Source organism: Camarhynchus parvulus, chromosome 12, assembly GCF_901933205.1.
Source record: "Camarhynchus parvulus chromosome 12, STF_HiC, whole genome shotgun sequence".
NCBI classification, from domain to species: domain Eukaryota; kingdom Metazoa; phylum Chordata; class Aves; order Passeriformes; family Thraupidae; genus Camarhynchus; species Camarhynchus parvulus.
The window spans coordinates 18,903,005-18,930,209 of NC_044582.1; the positions used below are offsets into that span (position 1 = coordinate 18,903,005).

General features: G+C 49.1%; 1 protein-coding gene across 5 annotated transcripts in view; it reads left to right on the forward strand.

Annotated features, from left to right (window-relative positions):
• Positions 1–27,205, forward strand: part of ITPR1 (inositol 1,4,5-trisphosphate receptor type 1) — a 158,471-nt gene that overhangs the window by 100,056 nt on the left and 31,210 nt on the right. For all 5 annotated transcript variants that reach the window (XM_030956611.1, XM_030956612.1, XM_030956614.1 and 2 more), the window contains 9 exons: positions 2,386–2,518; positions 4,128–4,318; positions 17,893–18,073; positions 18,637–18,890; positions 22,665–22,865; positions 23,994–24,104; positions 25,382–25,477; positions 25,934–26,056; positions 27,032–27,136. In XM_030956611.1, the coding sequence (XP_030812471.1) occupies positions 2,386–2,518; positions 4,128–4,318; positions 17,893–18,073; positions 18,637–18,890; positions 22,665–22,865; positions 23,994–24,104; positions 25,382–25,477; positions 25,934–26,056; positions 27,032–27,136 (1,395 nt within the window). The remainder of the gene's footprint in view (positions 1–2,385; positions 2,519–4,127; positions 4,319–17,892; positions 18,074–18,636; positions 18,891–22,664; positions 22,866–23,993; positions 24,105–25,381; positions 25,478–25,933; positions 26,057–27,031; positions 27,137–27,205) is intronic.

Sequence of the window (27,205 nt, forward strand, 5' to 3'; positions counted from 1 at the left end):
ATCAGCACACTGACTAGAAACAACTGCTTGATACCTGTTCCTGCTGTATTTTGTGGTGATTTGCCTTGTTTTGGATACACAACACCTACAGACACCAGAGGTGCCTGTCCTGCTCAAGTCTCCACTCACCCCAACCATTTTGACCATGGAATAGAAGTCACCTCCTGCTCCACAAGGGGCCAGAAGGAGAATTTGGGGGCAGCTCCAGGAGCTTTAGTTGCCCTCCTGAATTCAGGCAAGGTGGAGTTTGCTGAGCATCTGTTCTCGAGGCTGGATATTGTGTTATCTTTGTAGTAAGTAGTAAAAATCCCTGGTTTAAATGCCATTTGGCAGGATGACTGCCAGTTAGCTCAACAGAGGAGGAAAAAGGTGCTGTGAGAGCTCCCTTGTAGCCATTTGTGTCCTAGGGCCCATCTGGGTGTCAGGCTGCCTTTCCAATCAGTGCACATGTCCAAGGAAGATGTAGTTCAGGGGGTTTTTTGTCTGCTTGACCTTGTTCTGTCACGTAGCCTCCCTCACCTGCCAGGCTGGGAGCAGGGAGGTGGATAAAGCCCTGCCTCGTGCACTGAACACTCTGGTGTCGCTGTCAGTCGCAGGAGCTGCTCCAGGACAGGGATTTGCTGGAGCTCCTGAGCTGTTTCCTGCCTCTCCCACATGTTCACTCTTTGGCCCAGGCAGTGATGGGAAGCGTATGCCCCTTGGAGGAGTGCTCATCTCCTCCTGCTGTTGCTTCCACAGGAGTTTTCCTTTTTTTCTGCTGTTTGGGAGCTTTTGGAAGCAGCTGGTTGGAACACTGACTTTGTGTTTATTTTGCATCCTGTTCCCTGACACTTGCTCCCTCCCCATCTGATCCCATGAAATGCAGCTCCTGGGCTGCAGCTTTCACACTGAGAATCCCCAGGAGCCCTTTCTAAGCTGCTGGATTGTGGTGACAGGGCAGTAGGAGCCCTGACTTGAGCGCCAGCCCTGTGGCGAGGGCAGAGATCCCTCACCAGCTCAGGCATGTGTTGGGCTTCTCCCTGTGGAAGTGATTTCTGAAATTTGGTAAAGAACTTGATTATCAGACCAGCTTTTTTCTTTTTCTTTTGGGGTACAAGGATCTTTTGAAGTGACCTTTGTGAGTGCCAGCTGTGTATAAAATCAGTGGGACTGCAGCAGGGCTGGAGTTCTGTACAAGCCAATTAATGCACATTTATGTCGTTCCATTTGCTTGGGTTTTAGAGGCCTCCTGTGAAATTTTAAAGAGTAAGACTTCACTTTTATGAGAGCTAATGTATTAAATGACATCTTGAATCTATAGTGAGACAACCAATTTCATTTGAAATACAACTGAAAATCAATAAATCGGTGGCAAGCACTTTTTGTGAATGGAGCTAAAGATAAGATGCTTTAGTTAATTGGAAATATTTTTAACATGAAATGATTTTTGGCTAAATTTTTTTTTAATTTTTTTTCTGACTCCCAGAAAAGCCCTTCCCTCCCCTCTGCAGCGCTGTCCTAGGATGGTGCTGCTGTAACCACACTGCCATTAGCAGGGCAGGAGCTCCTGGTGACAACAATCCTTACAAAGATCCCTTAATCCCTATGCAGTGTTTGTGTGCTGGCAGTGCCTCCAGCTTTGTCCAGCTCCCCAAATCCCAGGGCATTCCTGTGGAGGCTGCAGTGGCAGCAGTGGGGTGATGTTCCACCTGGAGGTGTTGGGTCTCCGCTGGCTCGCGCTGGGGCCGTGCTGGAGCTCTGGGTGCTCTGGGATTTGGGGTTGTGTGAGGACCTGCCCTGTGCTGGGCTGGGTGCTGGGGTGGGAGGCTGGTGTGACTCGGGCAGCTGCCAGCAGGGAACAAAGAGCCGGGATCCAGCAGGATCACTCGGGTTTCCTCTCGGCAGCTGATGGGTCCTGTCAGCTGCTGGTGGAGGGAGTGGAGCACAGCCCTGCAGGGTTGGTGGGATGGCAGAACAGGAGAGGTGTGAGGAGATTAAACTGCTCCTTAAAACCATTTCTGGTGTTCCTCTAATCCACCTCTTGATTTTGTGTTGGTGCTGTACAGATGCCACTCCTTTGCATTTAAGACCGAGACAACAGAACTTAATTAAAACGAAACTCTTGGAAAATTAAATCTGGCTAGAAAGCTGTACACAAAACCTGAAGTGCAGCTGTCTCTGTGATGCATGGGGGAACCCATAATCTTATTGAGCCCCATGAGACCCCTCCAATGTCCCAGCGCATCAGGAGCCGCTCAATGGATTTCTCCAACTCTCCAGGGTTTCATTCCCCCTCCCTCACCACGAGAAGGGTACTGGTAACAGCAGCCCTGCTGCCAGTGAACGTGTGTGGTTGGCTTGTTCGCGGAGCTCCCTTGGTGATTTCCTTGTGCTCTTTGGCTGCAGGGCGAGGCCCTGAGGCAGGTTTTGGTGAACCGCTACTACGGCACGGTGCGCGCGGCCGGCCGGCGCGAGAGCCTCACCGCCTTCGGCAACGGGCCCCTGGCCGCCGGCGGCCCCGGCAAGGCTGCCACGGCAGGTAGGACACGCTCTGCTCCCCCCGGGCTGCCTCCCCAGGGCATCTGGGTGCTGCTGTTCGCAGGGGTCCCAGGACGAGGGAATCTCGGGGTCTCTGCTGCTCACAGTGACTTCGAGATAAGTTAGAAAGTCTCTTTTCCCAGCCCAGCACTCAAAGAAGGAGTCAGAGCTCTTCAGTTCTCCATCTCAAGGTTGTTTATTGTATCTTATAGATAAAATTCTTTCTCCTGTCCAGCTGAGGTCTGCTCAGCAGGACAGACAGAGGCACTCTGCCTGCCCCATGGCAGTGTTATCTTTTTATACTAAAAACTGCATGTACAATATTTACAATTACTTCCCAATACCTATCACCTATGTTAGACAGTGAGCTTCTACTCTAAACCAATATAAAAGTGCCAACATCACAGCAGAAGATGAAGGCTGAGAAGAAGGAGAAAGGCTGGACATGCTCACATTCTTCCATCTCTTGCCCCCTGAGCCCCCATTCTAATACCCCCAAAAATCTGTTTTTCACCCTGTGATGAATTCACTATCATTACTTAAACTTTCATGGCTTGTAATTCTTCATATAAGGTTGGTAATTGTTTTTTCTAAGGGCTAAATCAAAGGCACAGGGGTCTTGGTCTCTGAGCCCCCTGGGCAGGGGCTTGAGTCTTCTAGGGCAGCCAGAGGAATTTCTTGGGTTCTGACAGGGAAGAGATGAGAATCTTGACTCCATGTTTCAGAAGGCTGATTTATTATTTTATAATACATTAAAAAATAAAAAGATATATTAAAACTATACTGAAAGAATAGAAGAAAATATTTCATCAGAAGGCTAGCAAGGAAAGAAGAAGGAACGATAATAAAATCTTGTGACTGATCAGAGAGTCTGAGACAGCTGGACTGTGATCGGCCATTAATTAAAAACAACCACATGAGATCTGTCAAAGATGCACCTGTTGCATTCCACAGCAGCAGATAATTATTGTTTTTCTTTTCCTTTGAGGCTTCTCATGAGAAAAGATCCTAGCAAAAGGATTTTTCATAGAATATGTCTGTGACAAATGTGTGTTCCTGACCAGCCAGCACCCTACAGCTCAAATGGGGATTTTTCCCTCATGGTTTTGTCTGAGCTCCCACAGAAAGTAAAACTGTCCATGTGGGTGACTGCAGTTGTGAGCAAAACTAGCAGACAGAGCTCTTTGTGCTTTTCAGTGACTGCCTTGGGTTGGCTTGACGTTTGTGACATTGCTCTGAATAAATGTGCTTAGAAATCCTGATAAATTTAATATTTGCAGTAATATCTAGGAAATGTCCCCATAAGGATGTCAGATTATTAACCATTTCTGAAGGAAAACCATTTCATGGTATTGCAGAGATTGTGGGAGTAGGATGGGCAAAAATTCCATTTGAAGCCAGTTGTACAGTGAAGTTTATTTAATTTGAGGCCATTGCTAAATAAGTCACTAATGGAATCAGAGTGGGTTGGGTAGAAAGGGACTTAAAAACTCATCCTGCCATGAGCAGGGACCCCTTCCCCTATCTCAGGTTGCTCCAAGCCCTGTGCCCCTGGCCTTGCCATCCCCATGGGGTCAGTGCCAACCTGTTTGTCCTGATCACCTTTGCAGGAGGAAGCTCTGGGTCGAGCTCCATGAGCCGGGGGGAGATGAGCCTGGCAGATGTGCAGTGCCACCTGGATAAAGAAGGTGCTTCCAACCTGGTCATAGATCTCATCATGAATGCCACCAGTGACAGAGTCTTCCACGAGAGCATCCTGCTGGCCATTGCCCTGCTGGAAGGTGGGAACACCACGATACAGGTAGGGAAATGGAAAACTCCATCTTGTGACTGAGCCCTGTCGGGAAGGGAAATGTTTTTATGAAATCCAGGAAATTTGAGAGGGTTAAGGAGGCAGGAGGGGAAATTATCTGAATGATCTTTGACCTGTAATTAAGGGAAATATTAATGTCTGCCATGCAAAAGTGAACTTATTGAATGTTTGCACGGGCACTGAGTACGTGAGGTGTTTTCCCAGGGCAGTATAGAGGAATGTGTAATAAAACAGCTTTGTAGATAAGTTATTGGCTGCTCTTACAAATAACTTAAGTAACTGTAACCTGCTCAAAACCTTTTACAAAGAGTTTTCCGTTTCAGACTGGAATTTGACTCAAATGTTTGGTAAACTCCAGACCACCACCATTCTCCAGCAATCTCACTGTTCTTCCTTTCTGTGTTTTCAATAAGGATTAGATTCCCTTAAAAGAAAATTGTCCCTGGTGTGGATTAATGAACACACACCAGCGAGCTCTTACATTCTTCCAAATGGAAAGTAAAACCTTATTACAGCAGACCTTGCTTACAAAGATGATTCAATCTGTGATATCTTATTTGTTTAGCTCTGCACGTGTGGTGTTTGCAGTCTGTCTGTGGGGCTGAGACCTGACCAGTTGTAAGTGATGGTTGTGCTTCAAACACACACTAGATCCCTACAGCAGCACCTCCTGTGTCCATGCAAACTTCCCCTGAGAGGACAGGGAATGTCTCTGGGCTCCTTCACTCTGTCTCTGTAATCAGTGCCCTCATTAATCCCCTGTGTATAAGCTCTGGAATGAAACTTCTTTGCAATGGATAAAGTGGGAATTGAGTGTTGAAAATCCTGTGTCACCTTAAACTGCAATGACAGGATTAACATTCCTGGGGGACACTCACTCCTTTAAATTTCCTGCTCTTCTCTGATGTAAAGGAAGCTGAGCCTTCATCCTTGCAGCTCTCAGGGAGCCTCAGGTAACCTCTCACTGTCATGCTGGAAGGAAAAACAAACTGCACCAGCCTGATGTGGAGAGATCCTTTGCTTGTGCTGGACCTCACTGCTAAAGGATTGAGCAGAGTCACTTCCACAGTGCACAAATCCGTGTTGGAAGCAGATTCCTTCTGCAGACCAACAGGAAAATCTGCAGTCCCTCTCCAAAGACAGGTTTTTGCCCAAAAGGGAGGCAGTTCAGTTTGCATTTGCTGTCTGTGAGCAGGAGCTGGCAGGCTGTGGAACAGCCCTGCGGCCAGGAGTGATGGATGGCTCTCAGGGCAGTGGCACTTCCACCCCACTCTGTGCACTGCTGCCAGGTCCTGCTGCACTCCAGCCTCTACGGATGTGCTTCCACAGCCCAGAGTGGCTGTTTTCCATCCCTTCCCAGGCAGGGATAAGTGCAGCCAGCAGTCCCTGGGTGCGTGCTCCGGCGGGATGGGCTGGGAGGGGGCTCTGCTGGAGTGTGGGCTGCTTTTAAGTACAGAATGTTTTAGGAACCAAATGACTTGTGATGCCTACAGCTAATGCTGTGAGCTCTGAGGGCTCGGACACACCCAGCAGCTCTTACTCATGCATGCAAAGCACGAAGGGGATGTTATTGAAAATATCCCATGGAGCCGTTGGGATGTGCACGTTCTGTGCTGCAGCACTCCATGGACTTCATAGCAAACAGCAAAAAAGGAGCATAGTCAGTGCACAGATGTGTTCTGTGGCTTTCCTCCATGCTGGTTAAACTCCTGGTGGTAGGGAGAGAGTTTTCTGGTGCCTTGCAGTGGCTCCAGCACATGGGGGCCCGTGGGACGCTGGCAGTGGCAGTTGGGAACAGCACGTCCTCAGCACTCTGAGCTCTCAGGAGGGCTTGAGAGAGCCAAGTCAGGAGAAATCCAGTGGGGAAAACACCAACCACAAAGCTTGACTTCTGGAGAACAGCTGGCTCCACACTGGGAATCAAAGCAAAGGTGGAGGCTTGCTCTTCAGTAAAATCCTGACTTCAGGGCTGTATCTCCCAGGGTAATTGCTGAGGGATGGGATGGCCAGGTTAAACTGGTATCCTGAGACAGGGAACTCATGTCATCAAGCTTTGCTGTCCCCACGTAGGAAGAATGGCTCACAATGCAGAGGGCCCTGGTGCAGCCCAGCTGCTCAGGAGAGCTGTGTGGGTACTTGCTAATCTGCGAAGCTGATTGGTTTTGTACAGCAGCCTTTGGCTGTGACACAGTGAAGATTTACTGAGCACAGCAAAGTGACGGTCTCCCCTTAGCAGGAATTCATTTTTACAAAACACGCTGCAAGATTTGGCTGCTTATGGAAACAGGATGCACTTGGGGAAATTAACCTGATACTTCCCTTGTGTTTTATCCCAGTCTTTCTCTAATGTTCTTTGGTAAGTTTTGCAGAGTGGGTAGGTAGGGCTTGGCAACCTCTGCAACCTGCAGAGTGGATTTTCTGCAGTTCTTCTGCAGTTTCCAGTAAGTGCCCGTGGAAGAGTCATCCCCAGTCTCTGGACTAATAACTGTTCATTTTGCATCAGATGCATTTGTCATTGGGAAAGTTGACCTAGCCAAAACAGCCAGCTTTGTCTTTGAGGCCTAACAGAGTTTATCTTCATTTCACAATTTTTTTTTTTGTTATTATTAGCAGCTTTTGATTGATAGTGTTCCAAACAAGTTTGTTCTGTGCTCAGTTTGAATAATTTCTGCTGAACTTCAGTTGCCTCTATCTACAGGCCTTTGAGAATAGGAAAATGGTGGGATAGGGACAGGTTATGTAAAAAAGGCTCTTTGGCAGCAAAGCCAGAAATGTGTCACCCCTGCATGGCATTTTCTTAACTCCAGGTTTTCACACGGGAAATTGATTCCGCCTGGAGTGCAGCAGAAGGTTTGTACCAACACACAGGAACTTGCACATGATGATTGTAATATGGTTAATAATGGGAGTTCCCAGGTAACTCCCATGAGCTTCAGTGGGAGAGCAGATCCCCATGATGCTGGGAAGGGATAACTGCAATAGGTGTTGCTGTTTCATTAGGTGCAGGCAGGGCCAGTATTAAGGGTAGGCAAAGTAGGTGGTTGCCAACTCCAGCAGAAAAGCAAATCTCGAAACGTTCCTTATTGTAATTGGTAGGAGGGATTTTTATTGTATTGTTAAGAAAATGAATGTGGGGGAGAAGCAGGACAAGAGAAAAGGCTCCTGGTTCACCTCAGGAAGGAGGCTGAGCTGGTGGTGTGTGGCACCCTGGCTCCCACGCTGCTCCGTGTTTTGCTGCAGGGGTGAATGTGAATGTGGCAAATTAGCTCTTCTGGGAAGGTCTTTGCCCGCTTCCAGCTCTCTGGGTGGAAACTTTCTGGGCTTTAGCTTTTGGAATTCACTTAGAAACACTGTCAGGTTCTTTGGGAGCAGGATGGTGGCGACCTTGTGGTGGCTGTCATTCCGGCTCAGCAGGAGCCCTGGGTTTCAGTGGGAAGCCTGCCCTCGTTTGCACAGAGACAGAAGCAGAGGTGGAACCACGGGGTCAGCACCAGACAACAAATTAACTTGACAAATGCTGCGACTCACTGAGCTGCAAATTACATCAACCCCTTTATTAATTTATATAACCCTGAGCATCCCCCTGGGGAGCGCTGGCTCAGCGCTTCTGAGCAGCCCTGGGGGTGCCCCACGCTCTGCTCCAGAGAGTGAGGGCTGAGCCTGTCCTGGTGCCGGTTCCTGCTGCTGTCCTGGTGCTGCCTTGGGCTCCCTTCTCCAGAGCAGGGAGTGCTCTGCTGGGTGCTGGTACTCGTGGGCACTCAGAGTGCATCTCCTCGGGAAGGGATGAGCGCTCAGTCCCTCCCCACAGCATGGCAGCAGGGCCAGGCTCTCCTCTGGTGCAGCCAGTGAGTGACAGTGGAGGAAACTGCTGAGGACTCATCCTGCAATGCTCCTCTCTCATCTGCTAAATAAAAATCCCATGTGCTGTTGCTCTGCCTCACCTCCACTGAGTTTCGGCTTTCCTCAGTCGGTGGAAGTTAATGGCAAGTAAAGCCCCTTACATAACACCTCTCCATGGAGACTCTGCTCCCTTAATTAGGGATCTTCTCAAAAGTCAGCCTGCGTGACAAATTACCCACATGCACATGTTGGTGCTTTCAGCAGGGGAAGGTAAAATGAGGTTGATGACATTGGTTGTTGCAGGCAATGCTTAAGTGCTGCCCCAAGGTGACACAGTGCACCTCTGCCACTTCAGAGTGGTGGTGCCTCAGTTCCCTTTGTCCACTGCTGTCCCCAAGGTGGGCTGCAGTCACAGAGGGTGGGCTGCTGGGAGTTGGCACACAAGGAAAAGCTGATTTTTTCCAGGAAGTGGGATTTGCTGCTGGCTTTAAGGCATCTGAGCAGAGTTGCTGCTCTTTGCAGAGGATGATGGTGGGATGTCCTGCACAGCCCAGTCCCCCAGCAGCTGAGGATGGGATGAGGACCAGGGCCCACCCTGGCTCAAGGCTGCACCAATGAGCTGGTGGTGGTGGAGAGCTGTGCCTCCATCACAGCATGGCAGGAGTGAATCCGTGCTGTATGCAGTGGTGGCTTGGAGCTCACTGGGGTGTCTGAGGCTCCTTTGAGATGTGACAGTGCAAAAAGCTTGTGTCCTTGAGCTGTTTGAACTTCCAGAGCTCTTTGGCTGAGAGGATCTCTGTGCCCTCCCTTGAGTGCACCCTGGGGCTGGGGGCTGTGCTGTCCCTGGAGCAGGTGCCATGGGTACAGAAATCTCAGCAGCCAGCTCGTCAGTCAGGTTTGCTAGGGAATTCTGGACTCACACAACTCTCCCATCCAACCCCAATCTTGCTCCATATTTGGACCCAGTTGACGTTTCTCAACATTTCTCCTCATGTGTTGCCACCAGCAAGGAAACTCCACCAGAGTGAATTGTGGTCTCCTTTTCTGTGCCTCCAGCTGTCCAGAGATGATTGGTAGTTATTACATAATCGCAGGATTGATGCACAAAAGGAATTGAATCCAGAGCTGTCCAGTTCTTTGTGTTTCTGGCACTTGGGGGACACAGGGAATCCCAGAGCTGAGGGTACCAGCAACTACTGGTCAGTCACAGCCCTTGGGATTGACAGAGCAGAGACTTCAAGACAAATTTATGTCTTTGAGCTCATTCTAGCACTGGCTGTGACCAAAATGTCCTATTTGGTTGCAGGAACACTTTGTTTCTTTTTTTATGTGGCTGCAACTGCCCTGCAAAATGGGGGGAAAGCTCTGCAAAACATTACAGGAGTACTGGTGGGGTAAGATGTTGTGACACAATAGTGCTTTAATTTGTGGTTTGGTCTTCTAAAATCAGATTTATTTGTTGCAAGATTTGCAGCAGTCATAGATATCAGTGAGCACAGGCAGTTGTATGTGATGGCAAAGGCTGCAGAGGCAAGAATGTCTTTGGTCTCTAAACTTCTGTAAATAGCACTTGAAAACTTTTGGTCATTGATAAAACAAGTCTTAAATTTTCTGTTTGTTTTGAACAGACAGAATACTGTGATAAAGGATATAATATCTCTTTTTGCATTGTTTTAGTGGTGCCTGTTTAGGAAACCAGTGCACAACCAGCAATCTCTTGGCACATGTTAAACAATCACCTACCTGTGTCTTTCACTGTTTTAATGTGTTTTTACTCAAGATAAAATACACCATTTTTTAAAAAAATTCTGATTATGTCATGAACATGACATTAAAAAACCTGTTGATAAGACCTGCATCATCAACTGTGGGCAGAGATCTTGTCCTTTTCTGAAAGAGCCCTCTCCACAAGGAAACCTTGTGCAAATCCCAACCTCCTTGACAGTGGAGTTCCTTCCAGAGAAGGCACAGGCCCTGCAGTAGCCATGAGGAACCTCTGTCCTGATGCTCTGCAGCTCCACAGCACGTAAGGAGATGGGAGCCAAGCCTGTGGGAGCACACCCACCTTCTCCTCGTATATTTTGATATTTTTAGCGCGGTGAAGTCTCAGTGTCCCTCATCTGTTGGGTACCACCATGTTCAAAACAGCCCAGCCCCCCTGATAATGCAGTGTGAGGAATCCTTCCTGCAGGGGAGATTGCATTTTCGTTCAGGGCACTGGGATGCCCTGGTGAGACTGAGGCTGGATGAGGTGAGATGGTAGCGATAGCACCTCGTCTTTGCTCCTGAGCTGCAGCTCCTGCTGCTTCCTGAGGTGTGTCTGGACCATCAGTATTCCTGGAGCAGAACATCCTCCAGTCTTTTTCCCAAAGAGAAGTTTTCTGCTGGATTCTGAAGTGCCCATCTGTGTGGCTGAGCAGCGTAGGTGGCAAAAAAGGAGAAGAGGCTCTTCCTCAGGGTTCAGCTGTGCCTTGGTGGCCTGGCGGTGTTCATGGCTGGGTACCACCTCCTGTGTGGCACTCCTCTCAGCATTCCACTGGCATCCTGGTCCTGCAAGGAGCGAGCAGGGAGGTAAATCAGTAATTCTCCCAATTCCTCTCCATGGGATCCAGGTCCAACATAAACTTTCAAGATGATCCCTAGCAGGATTAAAGTCCTCCCAGAGCAGGCAGAGGCAAAGCTATTCAGCAAAACAAGGTCATGCTGCCTTTTTTGTGGTAAGCACAGGAATCAACAAAGCGCTGTTATATAACTTCTATTTATATCCCACTTGCTCACTAGCTGCAGGCACACAAGAGTAGCTGAGAAGGGAATTTAATGAGCTCTCAGGGCTTGCTCACCTTCCAGAGCGGGTAGGAGCCAGCTTGTTTTTGAAGTGCGTCAGCAAATGAAACTGGTGGTGGGTGGGTGGTTTGGGTAGGTGGACTGACTTGTTGCTATGGTTTTCTTTAATTCCTCTGTCTCTCAAGGAGATCTTACACTTTTTTTTTTCTTTTGGGGAGTCTGCAGACTTCCTTGTTTCTCACACCTACACCGCACTTGCCGGTTTGGTGGGGAATGGGCTCCATGATTCTGCCATGGAATATGGGCTCCATCTTCCTGCCATGGGCTATGGGCTCCATGATTCTGCCATGGGATATGGGATCCATGCTCCTGCCATGGGATATGGGCTCCCTGCTCCTGCCATGGGATATGGGCTCCATCTTCCTGCCATGGGATATGGGCTCCATGATTCTGCCATGGGATATGGGCTCCATCTTCCTGCCATGGGATATGGGCTCCCTGCTCCTGCCATGGGATATGGGCTCCATCTTCCTGCCATGAGATATGGGCTCCATCTTCCTGCCATGGGATATGGGCTCCATCTTCCTGCCATGGGATATGGGCTCCATGATTCTTCTCTGGGGAATGGGATGCATGCTCCTGCTATGGCTGAGCTGAGTGACCCAGCCCTGTGTGTTCCCACAGGGATGCAGGAGGAACCCAAATCAGCTCCGTGCTGACAGCAGGGCAGACCCTGAGTCTCCCAGGCTCCCGAGGCCATCTGTGAGCCCAGACCCCACAGTGCTGTTTGTGCCTGTTGTTCCCCCACAGTCCCTCCACCAGTGTCACCTCATCCTTCCAAGGGCTCATGCAGGCTCTGGGAGGGTGTGAGGGAACTGTCTCTGTGTGAGGTGTGTTCTTGCTTTCTTCTGTAAGATGACTTTAAGTTGCATCAAGATTTTGGGTGTTGCAGTAGGAGAACGTGCAGGATACAGGGGCTCTTCCTGGTGTAGTTGTGCTGCTGGTCTCATGTAAAGCTGGCTGGGACAGGCAAGCATTTCCACAGGTCAGGCTCTGTACACTCATCACCCCCAAAAAACGTTCTCCCATAAGTGGGCAGAACCCTCAGCAAAGAGCAGAGCTGTGCAGGGTGGAGAGTGGATGCCCATGGCAGGGAGAGTTTGTCTTATTTGTGGAAAATAGAGCTGGGAAGTCCTCCTTCTGCTTTCGGGACAAAGTTTATTTTACAGTTTGCAAAAAAAACAGGCAACTGAGGTGTTCTGGCAGATTTTCCTTATGGGTTTATTTCAAACTGTGAAGTATGTTCAGTGTGAAATATTTCAGCTGCCATTTCCTTAAGCTATGCAAGACTAATGATATCCATCACTCATGCCCAAAGTGATGGATCTCCAGCGAGCCAGGATGCACGAGAGATTGAGAGAGAGAGAGATTAGTGATATTTAAAATAAATAAATGAGAAGGGACCAAAAGCAGAGTTAGGTTGGAATTCTCTGCAGTGGAAGCCCTCACAATATGTTTAGGCAGAATGTAGAGGGTTGGCACTTGTGCTTAATTCAGTGCTTGTGTTAGTGCAGTTCCCCTTAAAATGTGGCTTGTTTGAAGTAGTCCAGCTCTAAGAAGTCTGGGGGTGGCAAACTTCCTGCAGAGATGAAGTAGCACACAAGTTTTGCATTAGTTCGTGCTGGCAGCCTGGCTGGATAACCCGAGCAAGCTGAGGTCCCTGCAATGATTTCTCTCTAGTGTTGGAATAAAATGTCCTGAGCTGAAGCCAGATCACTGAGTTTTCTCCTCCTTCTGGAGGGACTTTCCTCTCTGCAATCTCCCTGGCTCGCCGAGTTCCCGGGGTATTTTCTGCTCACTGGCATTAGGGAAAACGGGGAAGGAGACAAGAGTTAAAGCAGTTTGTTTTAATTGCTGAGGTGTTTGCTGGGGCTCTGGTTTCCCTGGTCTCTCGGTAATCAGAAGCTTGTTTTGCTGGGGAATTCTTTGGGATGCGTTGGGATGGTCTGGCAGGGCTTGGTGGCTGATGAAACATCCAGGGGAGGGTGCGGCCCCGGGAACGCTCCGAGCTCCGTGGGCTGACGGCAACCTCGGGGTGGCTCCTGCAGCCAAGGCTGCCTCAGGCCAGGCCACCCCTGCTGGGGGGAAACACAGCTCAGCAGAGCCTGCCTAAACCAGGGTTTTGCAAGCTGTTCCACAAGGAACAATCCCAGCGTTGTTCCTTTGGCTGGCAGAACTGTCCTGGCTTGGGGGCAGAGCCAGGTGACAGGATAGGGAGAGGTGTTCCCAGTAAAGGGGCAGCACACACAGCCCGAGCTGGCAAGGCTTTCAGAGGCAAGAGCTAGAAATCAGCTGCTGCCTGGTTTGGTTTTTTTCCCATTTAACAATCCTGCACTGGGCACAAGCTCACTCATCATTAAATTTACTGTGGATTAGTTACATTTAGAGTGGATTAGTTACCTGGGTGTGTCCTCTGTACACCTTACACAAAGGTACCGGACTGCTGTGCTGTGTGGTTTCACTCTCCACAGGACAGATGTCAGTTCTGCTGGCTAAAATCCAATTTGTTACCCGCTGCTGGTATGACAGACACGTTAAGGAGCATTTGTCCCTGCCCTGTGGTTATCCTGCCTCCATAATCCCTCCCCCCTGAACTCCTGGGGAGTTAGCTGAGCTTCTCTTCCACTCATCATTAAAAATTTTGTATATTACATATGTCAGAGGTCTTAGAATTAAATGTTAATGCCAGGAAATGTGCCCATTCTTTGGTGATTTATTTTTTTTAATGTGGCTCTACAATCCAGCTTGTTAATGATTTGCAATATTTAAGAACATGCCAAAAACTACCCACCACAGAAAATGATATTAATGCTGAATAAAAAGTCAGCAAGCAAAAATGGTATTTTCAGTTTAGCACGAAACGTTAGGTAAACATTTCACAGAGTATGTAAATAGTCAGAAGGGAAGAGGAGACCAAGTTCTTGGGAATAACTACAGAAGAGACACAGGCTTAAAAAAACATCAGTGACTGGAAGTTAGGGACATAAAGGGTGTTTCTAACTGTTGTTAACCACTGGAACAGACCATAGAGAGATGTAGTTCATCATCTCTGACACTTGCTCAAGAAAGACAGGGTTATTTTCTCAAAATAACACATTAAACACAGGCAGAGTCAGTGAGGGAGCTCGAGGGGCTGCTGGTGCTCCAGGGTGGGCAGGGTCAAGGTCCTGCAACTGGAGCTTGACCTTTGGTTTCTTTTCCAGAGAAATCCATCTCTGGATTTGCAGCTCTTCTTCTGCCCCTTGTGCTGTGCAGCAGGGGATAAAGTCATAGGTGATGATGGGATTCACTTACTGACCTCCTCTGGCCCAGGGGGATGCACTGGAGGAGCTGAGGTGGAAGGGGGCTGTCCTGCTGGGCATGAGGCTTCTGTCTGGAATCCCTTAGGAGCAGAGTTGGGTGATGGAGAGGAAAGGAAGTTATTCCACAGGTTTCCTGGTAGCTGGTGTTATCAGTTGATGTGCTCTGTGGTGCTTTAATCTGGATGATGTCAGGAGGAGCAGTGGTGTGGCTGCTTTGCAGGTGGGTTCTCCTTCCATCCCCCTGGAACAGTGAACATCAGTGAATGTTTGAAGGGGAAACTTCACTGTTTCAAGGGGATGGAAGGAGAACCCAGCACAGGCATCACTGTGCTGATGCACATCACTGCATCTGTGCAGGAAGTTGGTTGCCCCCTCCTTAGAAATGATGGGGAGCCCTGTGGTGATGTCCCTGCTCACAGTGTGTGTCTGTCCTGTCAGACACTCTTGTCACGTGGGGAGGGTCTGTGTTTCCTTCTGAGGCTGTATAATTAATCACCATCTCATTATCCAGCCGTGTTCCTGTGCTCTGGAGATCAGCCGGGCTTCCCTGGGCTGGGGGCACTTGAAAAGCTCTTTGCTGAGCCTCAGTCCATGGGGCAAACCTCCCAGGCTGCTGTGGCCCTGCCATGGCTCCTGTGCAGGGCTGATGACTTGACAGACATTAACAATGCAAGGTTGAGATAAAATGCAGTTTCACAATGTGTGAATGCCAGAATGCTTTGGGTTGGAAGGGACCTTAAATATCATCTACTAGCAGTTCCCTGCCATGGGCAGGGACACCTTCCACTAGCCCAGAGTGCTGCAGCCTGGCCTTGGACACTTTAGGGATCTAGGGGCAGCCACAGTTTCTCTGGGACCCTGTGCTAGAGCCTCCCCACCCTCACGGGGAAGAATTTCTTCTCAAAATGCCATTTAACTCTGCCCTCTGGCAGTGGGAAGCCACTCCCTGTGCCCTTGTCACAAATGCCTCTCTGGCCTTCACTGTCCATGTCTCCAGTACCAGATGGGGCTGTGTCTCCACCACCTCTCAGACGGCTTTTCCCTACTGGGACAACCAGACACAGCCCCTATGGGCTCCTTATGGGACACAGTTCCCTGCCTGCAGCAGGTTTTTAGGAGCTCCCAGACTCCAGTGTGATGGTGAGTGTGTCCTCAGGGATGGCTGGTGTCAGATGCTGCAGTGCCAGGGCTATGTTTAAAGCTCCATTCCTCAAAATCCCACAGGAGTGTGGAGGTTGGCTGTTCCTCCACGCTTGCTCTTTCAGCAGCCTGTGGTTCCATGGTGTCTGTACACAAGCCAGGACCCCAGCAGACGGTGCTCTAAAATGGCCACTCGATTTCCGTTTTAAAAAGGGAGATTTCTCCACTTTCTGCTTGGAGGCTATATCTGTAAATAAGATTTTAGGATTTCTGTCATAATTATCACCACCCGTTACCTGCTCAAGCGCAACTTGCAAGATCACACCTCTTAAAATACAGTATCTTTGGGAGCTGGCATGTGGTTGATTCATATGTGTGAAGGTGTTAGGCATCCTGACCTAAACTGAAACAATCATTTGGTGACACCCCTTCAGTGTATGCACAGCATGCACAAAAAGCTTTACTGGAAATGCTCCTTTCATTTGGGTTTTTTTTCTCTGAAGTGCAGTGGAAACTCAGTTAAAAAGCTTGAAAAGACGACAAAAATCAAGTCTGTCAGCAAGAAGTAATTACTCTCATAAAAGGTATTTCTTTGGTGAGGTTCATTAGAAAAAGGCTTTTCCTTCAGCACAGCTTCATCACAGGGAAATTCCTCCTGTCTGGGCTCTGCAGATGTGACAGCCAGGTCATGGCCATCGCTTCCTGACAGCCAAATTTTTCAGAAAGTGTTTGACCTTTTTAGAGCCTGTGGTTTCTGCTGGTCTATCTGTAAGTTATTGTTGTTGTTGTTACTATTGTAATCTTTGTAGAGTGAAATTTCCAAGATGTTCCTTGGATACAAACTCTTCCTTTCTCTGTCCTTGCACCCACCAAGTCACAGAGTTAGTTCAGGCTTGGCTGCCTCAATCCCCCAGTTATTGAGGGATTGTTGATCAGCCTCACCCCTTCACAGGGAAGAATTTCTTGAATATAACTTATCTAAGTCAGCCCTCATTCAGTTTAAAGGCATGGGAAAACATTATGAGAAAACATTCAAATTGTTGATAGGAAGTCTTGGATTGGATATTTTATTTTTGCTGTACCAATGCTAATAAATGAACTGGGCACATCACAGGCCCAGCAGTGTTTGGGCAGAGGGCACAGAGTCCTGCAGTGCTCTGGCAGCTCTGCTTTGCTGCGCTCTCTGGTGGGTGTCAGGAGGGGGTACTGCTGTGACTGGCTTTGGGATGTCTCTCCTGGGTTGTTCTCCTTTCCCTCCTCTCTGTTAATACCAGAAATGAACACAATCTCCACAGTTTACCTGAGGTGCTAAGGGCAGGTGGGAGGTACTGCAGTGGTGGGCGGGATATCTCCTGAATATTGACCACGTTCTTTAAATAGCCATACTGCTGCTCAGCCTGTAATCAAAGGCACAGCTCTGGGAGTGTTCAAAGTCACTCCGTGTTCTCCGTGCAGCTGCTGGAGTGATCAAAGGCAGCAGCAGCCACGGCCCCGTGTGCTCCACAGCAGAGCGGGCAGGATATATTGCTGTTCCCATTTTAATTTGTTTTTTCAATAAATCAGCCTTCATTCCTATTCATCATGTAAAGCTGTTGGATGGCGAGCCGCTGCAGAATGCTAACTAATTTCATAATGCTCTGCATAAGGTGACCCACTTACAAGTTCATCCTTCAGTCGTGTTTAAGCTCTGGTCCTGATTTATGTAACAGCATATTGGTTTCATCAAGAGTTGTCTGATCACTCACTGTGTTGGCTCCTTCTTGACCTGTGCATGATTTGTATTCTCCTCGATTTTAGGGAGAACTTTCTGTCTCTGTGCACATATGTGCAGAAGAAGAGTAATAAACCTTCTTAAAAGTAGTCAGTGCTTTGAGTTTTTCTGTCACTTAAAGATATATTGGAGTGGGAACTACAAGGAGTTTTAAGGAGCCTGCTGCAGGCAGGGCAGGGGAGACTCGGAACGAGATGTCCCTCACGGCATCGCCCTCTTTGTACATTTTTGGACTGTGATTAACATTGGCTTTTGCCTGTTGTGAGTCACAGTCCCTTGGATTTGAGGGTGGGAAGGCAGGACAGTTCTTCTATATTTTGCCCATACCCTTTTGTTTCTGCACTGATAATCAAATTATAGGGAATTCCCTTCTCCTTACCTTAATTTGTGGTAATTACCTTATCTTCCTTGTTGAGAGTGAGGTGTGCTGCCCAGTTGTATCAGGCTGGTGTGATTTATTGCCCTCACTTCTCTTTAAACCTGCATTTGAAGTTGTTAATGAGGGACTTCACAATAAACTCCAAGTTTCCATTGCTGTGAGTTTCAGCGTACTGACAGCTAACGAAGCTGCCAGTCCTGCAGGATACCACACAGTGCAGAAAGGTGGAATTGTCTGGATTCAGACTGTGTGTGGAGCTACAGATGCTGTTCCTTTTCTCTTGTAGCATTCCTTCTTCTGCCGACTGACGGAAGATAAGAAGTCTGAGAAGTTCTTTAAGGTTTTTTATGACCGCATGAAAGTGGCACAGCAAGAAATCAAGGCAACTGTCACAGTCAACACCAGTGACTTAGGAAACAAAAAGAAAGATGAAGACTCGGACAGAGATGTCCCCAACAGGAAAAGAGGTAATCCCCAGTCATTCCCCTTCTGAACTGACAGGGAGTGTTTTGAACTCATTTCAACTGATGCAATAATGCTCTGATCTCTGATCCCACAGAGCAAAGTTCAGAGATCAGTGGTGCCCTGGCTAAGGATTTCGAGAGCTTCATCCCCTCTCCATCCATTTGTGAGGTTGTGCTATTGAAATGAGGAAAGCTGAGCTGAGACTCTGCTGCCTTGTCTCATGACAAGCTGCCCAAATGTGATCCATAGGAACAACCCCGGGCTGTGGGTTGTGGTCAGTGCCTTCTCTAACAATAAGTGAAGAAATCCTAATTTTGTTCTGAAGCAGGTCATTTTACCATCACTCCTGCTCATGCTAGATGTGTGTGCCCTAACCAGTTAATCCCCAGACGTGTAACCCTGCTGTGGTTGGTGTACGAGGCGCAGAGTGTGGCACAAGCCCCTCGCCTACACTAAACGTACTCACCCAGAGCTGCTGCTCATCAGCTGGGCCTGCGGGTGAAGCTGCCAGGGGACAGATTTCCACACGGCTTCCCTAAGGAGGATGTGTGCTGGTGTGTTGCAGTGAGGGAGCCCATGAGCCAGATCACAGAGGAGGTGCGGGACCAGCTGCTGGAGGCGTCGGCGGCCACGCGGAAGGCGTACAACACCTACCGGAGAGAGGCCGACCCCGAGGAGCACTACTCAGCAGGGGAGGGAGCCCAGGCTGCAGCAGACAAGAGCAAAGATGAGCTGGAGATGAGTGCTGTCATCTCCATCATGCAGCCCATCCTGCGCTTCCTGCAGCTGCTCTGTGAGAACCACAACCGGGACTTGCAGGTACCGCCTGCTTCTGGGCAGCTGTGCTCAGGGTGCCTCGTGCACTCACTGCTGCCACACCATTATCCCTAATCCCAGACCTTTTTAAATAGATTGTGACCAATTATTCTCTTTGGTCTTGATGTTAATCCAAAAAAAAAGTACTTGGACCTTGCTGAGCTGATATGAGCAAATCCAGTTATCCAGTGGTCTTTGAAAGGTACATACATTAAAGGTGGTAGGATTAACACTTACTGGGGCTTTTAAAAAGTGTATGTTGAAATCAGGCAAGTGTTGTACTGTGAAGTTACTGATTTGCTTTTGAGAGGGGAGAGAAAGAAAAGAAAGAAAAATCATGTAGGAAAATGAAGAGGGCATTGGAACTTTGGTTCCAGCAGCCTTCAAGATTAAATTTCCAGTAACGAGGTTCTCCTGGATTTTCTTGAATCTGTTCATGTGCCTGGCAGGAGTTGAACACATGGTGAGGGTGTCAGGAAAGCCTCAGCTGGAGATGAATCTGCTGAGGGACATGAAGGGCAATGAGAAGGATTTCTAGGTTGTATCTGCACAGGAGGAACTAGGCAGAGGTGGGTTTGCTGTGGGATAGGCACAGCCCCTGGTGACAGAGGACCTGGAGAAGGTCAGGGTGCTCAGTGCCACCTTCAGTTTGCTCCTTACTGGTAGGACTGGCCTTCACCCAACCCTACATCCCTGAGACCCTGGTGAGATCCGGAGCAAGGGAGTCTTACCCTTGGTGGAGAATTGGGATGGGAAGCATCTAAACAAGCTGGAGCCCCAGACTCCATGTGGAATTCTGGCTCCAGTCCTGAATTCTGAGTCCAGCAAGCAGTCTCAGAGATGACCATGGGACTGGAGCATCTGATGGGCAAGGAGAGGCAGGGGGAGCTGGGAGAGGTCAGGCTGGAGAGGAGCAGGCTCAGGATCTCTCCCCATGTGTGCAAACATCTGATGGAGGATGTGGAGAGGACAGGCCAGGCTCTGCTCCAGCTGCCTCATGACAGGGGTTGGAGTTGGCAGTGTCCAAAGGTCCTGGCAACCTCGGTGTCCTGTGCTGCCCTGGGATGTGTTTGTAGAATTCAGGGAGCCCAGAGCAGGTTCCCCCTCACAAAGGGGCTCTAATTCAGATGATTTTTGTTCAGTGCTGCCGGGCTGGGATGGAGGAGCTGGTGAGGCACTGTACAATGTGCTAAATGCCCTCAGAAAGAGCAATAATTGCCTTGATTGCCCATTGTTCCGTGGCCGGCAGGAGCGTGGGACCCTGCGTGAGAGCTTTGCAGAGCTGCCAAATCGCTTCCTCTGAGCGGGAATGCCCTGGCAGGGCAGCACGTGGGATCCCAGCTGCACGGAAACCTTCTGGGAGCATCTCTGAGTGCCCAGGGTACATACATCAGCCTTTCTCTGGTTTTGAAGGAGAAGAGCCCTTTGATGTGTGTTTTGTCAGAGGATTCTCCTGCCGCTGGCGGTGCCGTTCCGTGGCGCGGCTCCAAACCGCACGCGCAGGATCCGCTGCTGCCTTTGGCCGCGCACCCGCGGCTATAGGAGCACACTTGAACTCCAGCCAGGGCAGAAACTTGGCCTGAGCTCTTCGCCGGCCTGAACAATTCCATTTCCCAAACAGCAGGTAGCTGTAGTCAGCTCTGAGAGAAAAAGGGATTTCTTTTTGTAACAACAACAACAACAAAAAAGGTAGAGCAGCTTTTCCAGTGTAATCCTCTTTCTGCCTGCCTGCCTCGAGGTTTGTCCTTCTCCCTCAGCCCCAAAGGGAAGGCACAAGTGTCTGATCCTCCAAAATCTTGGTGTCTGCAGCTGGTACATGTAACTGAGCTCCCTGCAGTCGTGCCAGAGGACTGGCTGCTTAAAGGACCAAGGAAGGGCTCTCCAGGAATTGCACATTATGTTTGAACAAGGAGTGAGCTGGGATCACCTGCCTGGTGCAGGTGTGTGCTGGGCACCCCGAGCCTTTCCAGGCTGTTGGCAGCTGTGGGAGCTGATGGGCAAACACAGGGCAGTGCCAGTCATGCTGGAGGAGCTGCTGTGCTGAGGAGGAGGAGGAGGAGGAGGTCTCTGGATGCTCGGGCAGCTGCACTGCTGTGCCCTCTGCATCAGGCAGCCCTTTCCTTCCCAGCACAGCCCCAGTTTGCTCCGTGTGGATGCTGTTCCATGGGGCTGGGGGAGCTGCAGTACTCTCTCCAATGAAGGCAAGGACTGGGATGAGCAGTGGATGCTTGCCAGGTGTTGTGGCTGGATCTGCCCGTGGCTGCTGCTCCTGTGCAGGGTCTGTCCCAGGGTGCACACCCCGGGGCCATTCCCACGGGGAGCAGTGGGCTGGCACACTCAGCGCTGCACAGCTGTGTTCCCACTCTGAGGTGCTCTGGGGGACTGAAAATGAAGAGTTCACTCTGTCCTGGCTGAGAGAGCAGCAGACACTCCCTGGGGCAGTTTCTCACAGAGCAGTAGGGGTTTGTTTTGTACAATTTTTTCCTTACCCTTGTTTCAGCCTAACAACGTCTTGTGTCTCATTCCTCTTCTCTCCTTGCTGGCTGTGGGTCAAGCAGCTCAGGTATAAGCTTAGCTGCAATCAGAATAAATGCTGTGCTGCAGCCAGAGAGCATTTTTACCTCCTCACTTTGGGTATTATCCTTTCATTTTGCTTTTTTTCCTGGAGGGAAGGCACGAGCTCCATTTTCTGTAGGATCAACCTTTTTTACATTCTGACAAGTTAATCAGAAGTCAGGATACTAAATGAGCAATCAGCTGAAATGTGCTGAATCACTGTCACCTTTAGTCTGCATTCATAGACAGCGTTTTCCTTTTTTAGCTTCGCCTTCCATTGAATCTGCAATTTCTCTCTCTGTTTGCCTTAAAAGACTCATTAGTCTGACTCAGGCAGAGACAGCCAGGGACAGTGCTGCTCTCTGGGCTGGCAGGAAAGACCCTGCTGGTTCCATACTCCATGGCTCCTGTTCCTCTGAGGGCTTTTTCACCTTGGAATTGATGTTACCTGCTAGAATTAAGCTAAATAAGAGTTTTCCTGCTGAAACTTGAAGGAAAAGCAAGTGGTGGTGGCTGCTAATCTTTGCAGCACTGCTGGGAATGCACTGGCAAACAGCATCTGAGTCACTGGGAGATTGGTTTTCATTAGTTGTCCTTCAGTTTTGGGTGGGTTTGGTGCTTTTCTTCATTTGGAATATAGGAGAGCAGAAAGCTGTTAAATCCATGGTGGCAAATCTGGCTTTTCATTAGAGAGGCTGCTCCCAATCAGCAGCTTCAAGCAGGAATCACAATAATTATGCGGAAAGAATGCAGTGGAGAGAATTCCATCTTAAGGCACCTTCCTTCAGGGTGTGCACTCAGGTCCCTCTTGTGCAGGTGGAGCTGCTGTGAGGCCCCAGCCAGGGAATCCAGAGAGGTCTGGGGGGAGGGAGCCTTGAGTGATGCTGGGCAGGGGAGTGCAGCAGGTGGAGTGAGGCTTCCAGGCTCCAGAGAGCTTCCCAGAGTGCCTGTTCTGTGCTGGGTGTGTCAGGCTCTAATGGATCTCTCTGTGGATGGGATGCGCTCTGTTCACTGCCGTACAGCATGAGGCCAGCAAGCTGCTCAGGAGAGCAGCACGTTGCAAATAAGCCCTGGAAAGAGGCTTGAACTGCTTGTACAGCCAGCCAGAGCAATCCACCATGCAGTGGAATTGGGGATGGATGAACGTAATGAATACTATCAGCTAAACAGCATTTTGCATGGTTTTTCCCCTCCCTCATGGCTTTGACACTCTCCCCACAGAATTTCCTACGCTGCCAGAACAACAAGACCAACTACAACCTGGTGTGTGAGACACTGCAGTTCCTGGACTGCATCTGTGGGAGCACAACTGGGGGACTTGGACTGCTGGGTCTGTATATAAATGAGAAAAACGTGGCACTGATCAACCAGACGCTGGAAAGTCTGACTGAGTACTGTCAGGGGCCCTGCCACGAGAACCAGGTAATGAACCCAGAGCTGGGAAATGCATCCCCTTTCTCCTTGGTCCCAGCTCTGCTAGCCTGCTGCTGTCTTACAACACTGACCACTTTATTGCCCCCCTAGGTTGGAGAATTTTTTGTTTATAAACTCCTCATAATCAACTTGTCTCTCGCAGGGCCCCCTCTGAGGAGCTGAGGCACTCAAAGCAGTAGAAGTATTTCTGCTTTGCTAAGATCTGTTTGATTACACTGGACAGGGAGGGTGGGGAATTGCTGTACTTCATATAATCCCAACATGGGTTGGTTGGAAGGGACATTAAATCCCACCCAGGGCCACCCCTGCCATGGCAGGGACACCTCCCACTGTCCCAGGTGCTCCAGCCCCAGTGTCCAGCCTGGCCTTGGGCACTGCCAGGGATCCAGGGGCAGCCACAGCTGCTCTGGGCACCCTGTGCCAGTTTTTGCTTATTCTCTCCATTTCCTCATTAATTGAACCATAATATTGTCCTGAAAGACTGGGATGTGACTTTTCTGCCTTTGTCTCACAAGAGAATGTGTGAGGCTGTGCATGCCAGGGAGAATTGTCAGTGTCCCTCTGCTCTCTGGGTCAGGTGGAATAAAACCCCTCAGGTGTTCTAGGTGTGGAGTTCAAGGACAGAACAAGGCTCTCTCTCTGGATTTTGAAGCCAGCAAGCTGCTGTTTGTACATTTTAGGTACAGACCATTCCAAGAGCAGGGCTGAAGGGTAGGCAGGAGGTTATGGAAATTCCCTTTCTTTGTGTAGACAGCTCTGAAGTAGGTGTTGATTGGCACGTTTATAATAAAGAAAACTCTCCCTAATCTCAGTAAAGCACTGTTCCTCCAGCCTGCACGCTTTGGCATGGAAATGCTTCATTTATCAGCTGTGGTTCTCCTGCTTCCTGAGCCCGGGGGCTCCAGCAGGACCATGGCTGAGGAGATGACAGGCTTGGAAGAAAATGCCTTCAATCTTTTGTTCTTGCCCTGCCTGGAGCTCTGTGTGCAGCTTTCCAGCTCAGGCAGCCCACGAGGTGATGACAGAGGGGACTCTGCTGCTCTGGAGGGGTCACCAGCCCGGGCTGTGCTTGTAGTGCAGGCAATTAGTGAAGGCTGATGACTTTTCTTTGGACAGAACTGCATTGCTACCCACGAGTCCAACGGCATTGACATCATCACAGCATTAATTCTCAATGACATCAACCCTCTGGGAAAGAAGAGGATGGACCTCGTGTTGGAGCTGAAGGCAAGTGAATGCTCTGTGTGAGGCATGTTAACAGTGGGATAAAATGTGATTTTACTGTTAAAATGATGTGGGTGTTTGCTATATCCCAATAGTCATAAGTGCCCAAAAATGATACACATCAGTGAGCTGCAGGCAGTGCCCAAAGATTGTTTGTCACAGGTTTTTCATCTTTTAAATGATGACATGGAGCCACCAGTTCTCAGATGGGGGATGCAGGCAGTCAGAATATGCTGAGGAATCCTAAAATCACTTCCTGCAAAAAATCTAAAGCTGATGAAAAGTCTTCTGCTGTTGCTGATCTTTTACGTGGACGGTGGAAGTGAAATTTCTCATGTTGCAACTACTTTCCTAACACTTTATTGGTGTTGTTTAATAGGTTGACATTAAATCAACAATTCTTTATGGCTGCCCATATTAATGCTGAAATAATTAACCCTGCTGCTGGTTTCAAAACACAAAAACACAGGAGCAGGTTCCCCTCTAGCAACAACAGTCCCAGAGCACTCTTGCTTCAGCCTGTGCTTGAGAAATATTTCCTTTCTGACTTATTGCCCTGCCTGACACTGCAGTGTCTCCTTGTTTTCCGTTGCCGACTCACACCATTATTATGGGTAATGTGGGTTTTTTATTATTGTAAATAAAAAATGCTTTTAGACTCGATTAGCGTTATACTTCAAAATTAAATACTTTTATTGGGTTTTATTGTCAGGCATGATGGATTTTAATCTTAATTGTTCGTATTAAAGTAGTCTGGTGCCTTGTGGTAGTTTCCCATTTCCTCCCTGTGTTCCTTGGCGTGAGCAGACTGCAGAGTGATTTCAGTTAAAAGCAGCAAAGCACATCTGTGTCTTCAGCCCTGGCTGTCCCTTGATTTAATCAGCAGCATCTTCAGCAGAGCTGAGCTGCACCATTTGGGAGCTCCGAGCTTGTGGTGATGCTGCAGTATCCTTAAATCAAAACAAAACAACACCAGCATGAAAACAGCAGCATTTTTAGAAATTTAAACCTTGGCTGGGGTTAATTTGATGTCTTTCAATGAGTAGGATTTGGGGAATAAACTGCTAAAATACCTTGTTAAGTTGTGTAGGTCAGTAATGAGAGGAGAGGGGGCTTGGTGAGGGGAGGCTGTGAGAGCCCTGGCACGCTCTGCCTGCATGGCTGCTGCCTGTGGGGCCCGTGTCCCTGCAGCCCTTTGGCAGCACAGTGGTGCCACTCAGGCTGGGTACCCTCGTTTTTTGGCTCCTGGCAGTGATTGCATTGCTTTTCCCTGCCCTCAGAACAACGCTTCCAAGCTGCTCCTGGCCATCATGGAGAGCAGGCACGACAGTGAGAACGCAGAGAGGATCCTCTACAACATGAGGCCCAAGGAGCTGGTGAGTCCCGGGACCCCTCCCCAGCTCCTGGCTCTTCATTTGCACAGGAGACAGAGAAGTGACAGTCCCTTGTGGCCCCAGAGCTGTCCAGTGAGCCCTGGCAGGGCTTTGGGGCTGGTTCATGTGTGAGCCGGTGAAACACAAGCAGGAGATCCAAAGCACAGCCCAAGCACCATTGACTCATCCCAGTGCTTGGGGCTGTGTTGGAGCTCAGAACGTGATGCAGGCGCAGAGAGGGTGGCCTGGAACACGTTACCTTCAGGGAAATGTGAGGTTCAGTTTGCTGAGCCAGTGAGCTGAGCTGAAGCTGAGTTCAGTTTATCCTGGCTGCTGAGAAACCCCCTGAGCTCCCTTTGAGTGTCCCTGCTCTGCTCCATTCCCATCCGTGGGAGTGCTGCCCTCAGCAGCTTCCGCCCTTTCCCTGAGCCTCCCCTCCTTACCTGTCTCCTTCTCCAGGTGGAAGTGATCAAGAAGGCTTATCTGCAGGGAGAGGTGGAGTTTGAGGATGGAGAGAACGGGGAGGACGTCGCTGCATCTCCGAGGAACGTGGGACACAACATTTATATCCTGGCTCATCAGGTAGAGTTCCACCATGAGTCCCAAACTGGGGAAAGCCAGAGTCTGATTTCCCTGGAACTGTTTTCATGGCTCATCACTGAGGCAGACTCACTGCGCATTCTCCTGTTATCAGAGCAAATCCTAATTTTAATCAGAAACAAAAATAGTATAATACAAGAAAATTTTGGGAATTTTCTTTTGTCGTGGGAAGCAGGCAGGCTCTGGACCGAGTTCCTGAGGACACGTGGCTCAATTCTTGGCAGCACTGAGCAGCAGTGTATTATTTTTCAGCTGTATCAAAGGTTACTTTATACTCCCAAAGAGATTCTACTCACAGATCAATTAAAGTGTAATCAGAAATCTTGGTCCTTGCTACATTCTCTCTCTACTGGAGCCAAGCAGAGTCATTGTATTGATACAATGTGTGTTTGAAAGGCAAAAAACCAAAGAGGAGAAAGCTGTATCTAAATCTACTTAATATATTGGTGGTACATCTCTCACTGCATTAGAGACTTCTTGTTCCTCCAGCATCTGAGCAGACAGACCCTCACTGTGCTGCAGGATGAATTTGGAGCATCCAGCAGCATTTTTGGAGCAGTGCTCTGTACGTCTGCTGCTCAGTTGATGCAGATTTTCTCTTTGTCCCTGCCTGGATCTTTGGGTGCTGAGCACACCTTTGGGTTGGGGTGGTGTAGAAGGACAGAGCGAATGTGAGTTTCTGTGTGATCAGAAAGATTCCAGGCAAAGGGTGGGAGAGGATGGGGAAAAGAGGAGTACAACACTGGCATTAAAGAAATACATATTTGAATCATTCTGACTTGCTCCCAAAATAGAGCTGCAGGGTGTCTGGTTGGAACAGAACAAGCCTTCTGTCAACTTTGCCCTTTCCTAGCAGCTGACTGCGTACTATTTCTTTTTTTATGCCAAAAATCAGAAATTTAATATCACAGAGAGACATCTGGTGTCTCCCACTCCCTGTGCATTCCTTTATTTTAGTTGGCTCGTCACAACAAAGAGCTGCAGAACATGCTGAAGCCAGGGGGTCAGATCGAGGGGGACGAGGCGCTGGAGTTCTACGCCAAGCACACGGCACAGATCGAGGTAGGGAAGCCCGGGGCTGAGGGCAGCCCCAGGGCATTGTTCATGGTGCTGCCAGGCTCTGCCTGCCTC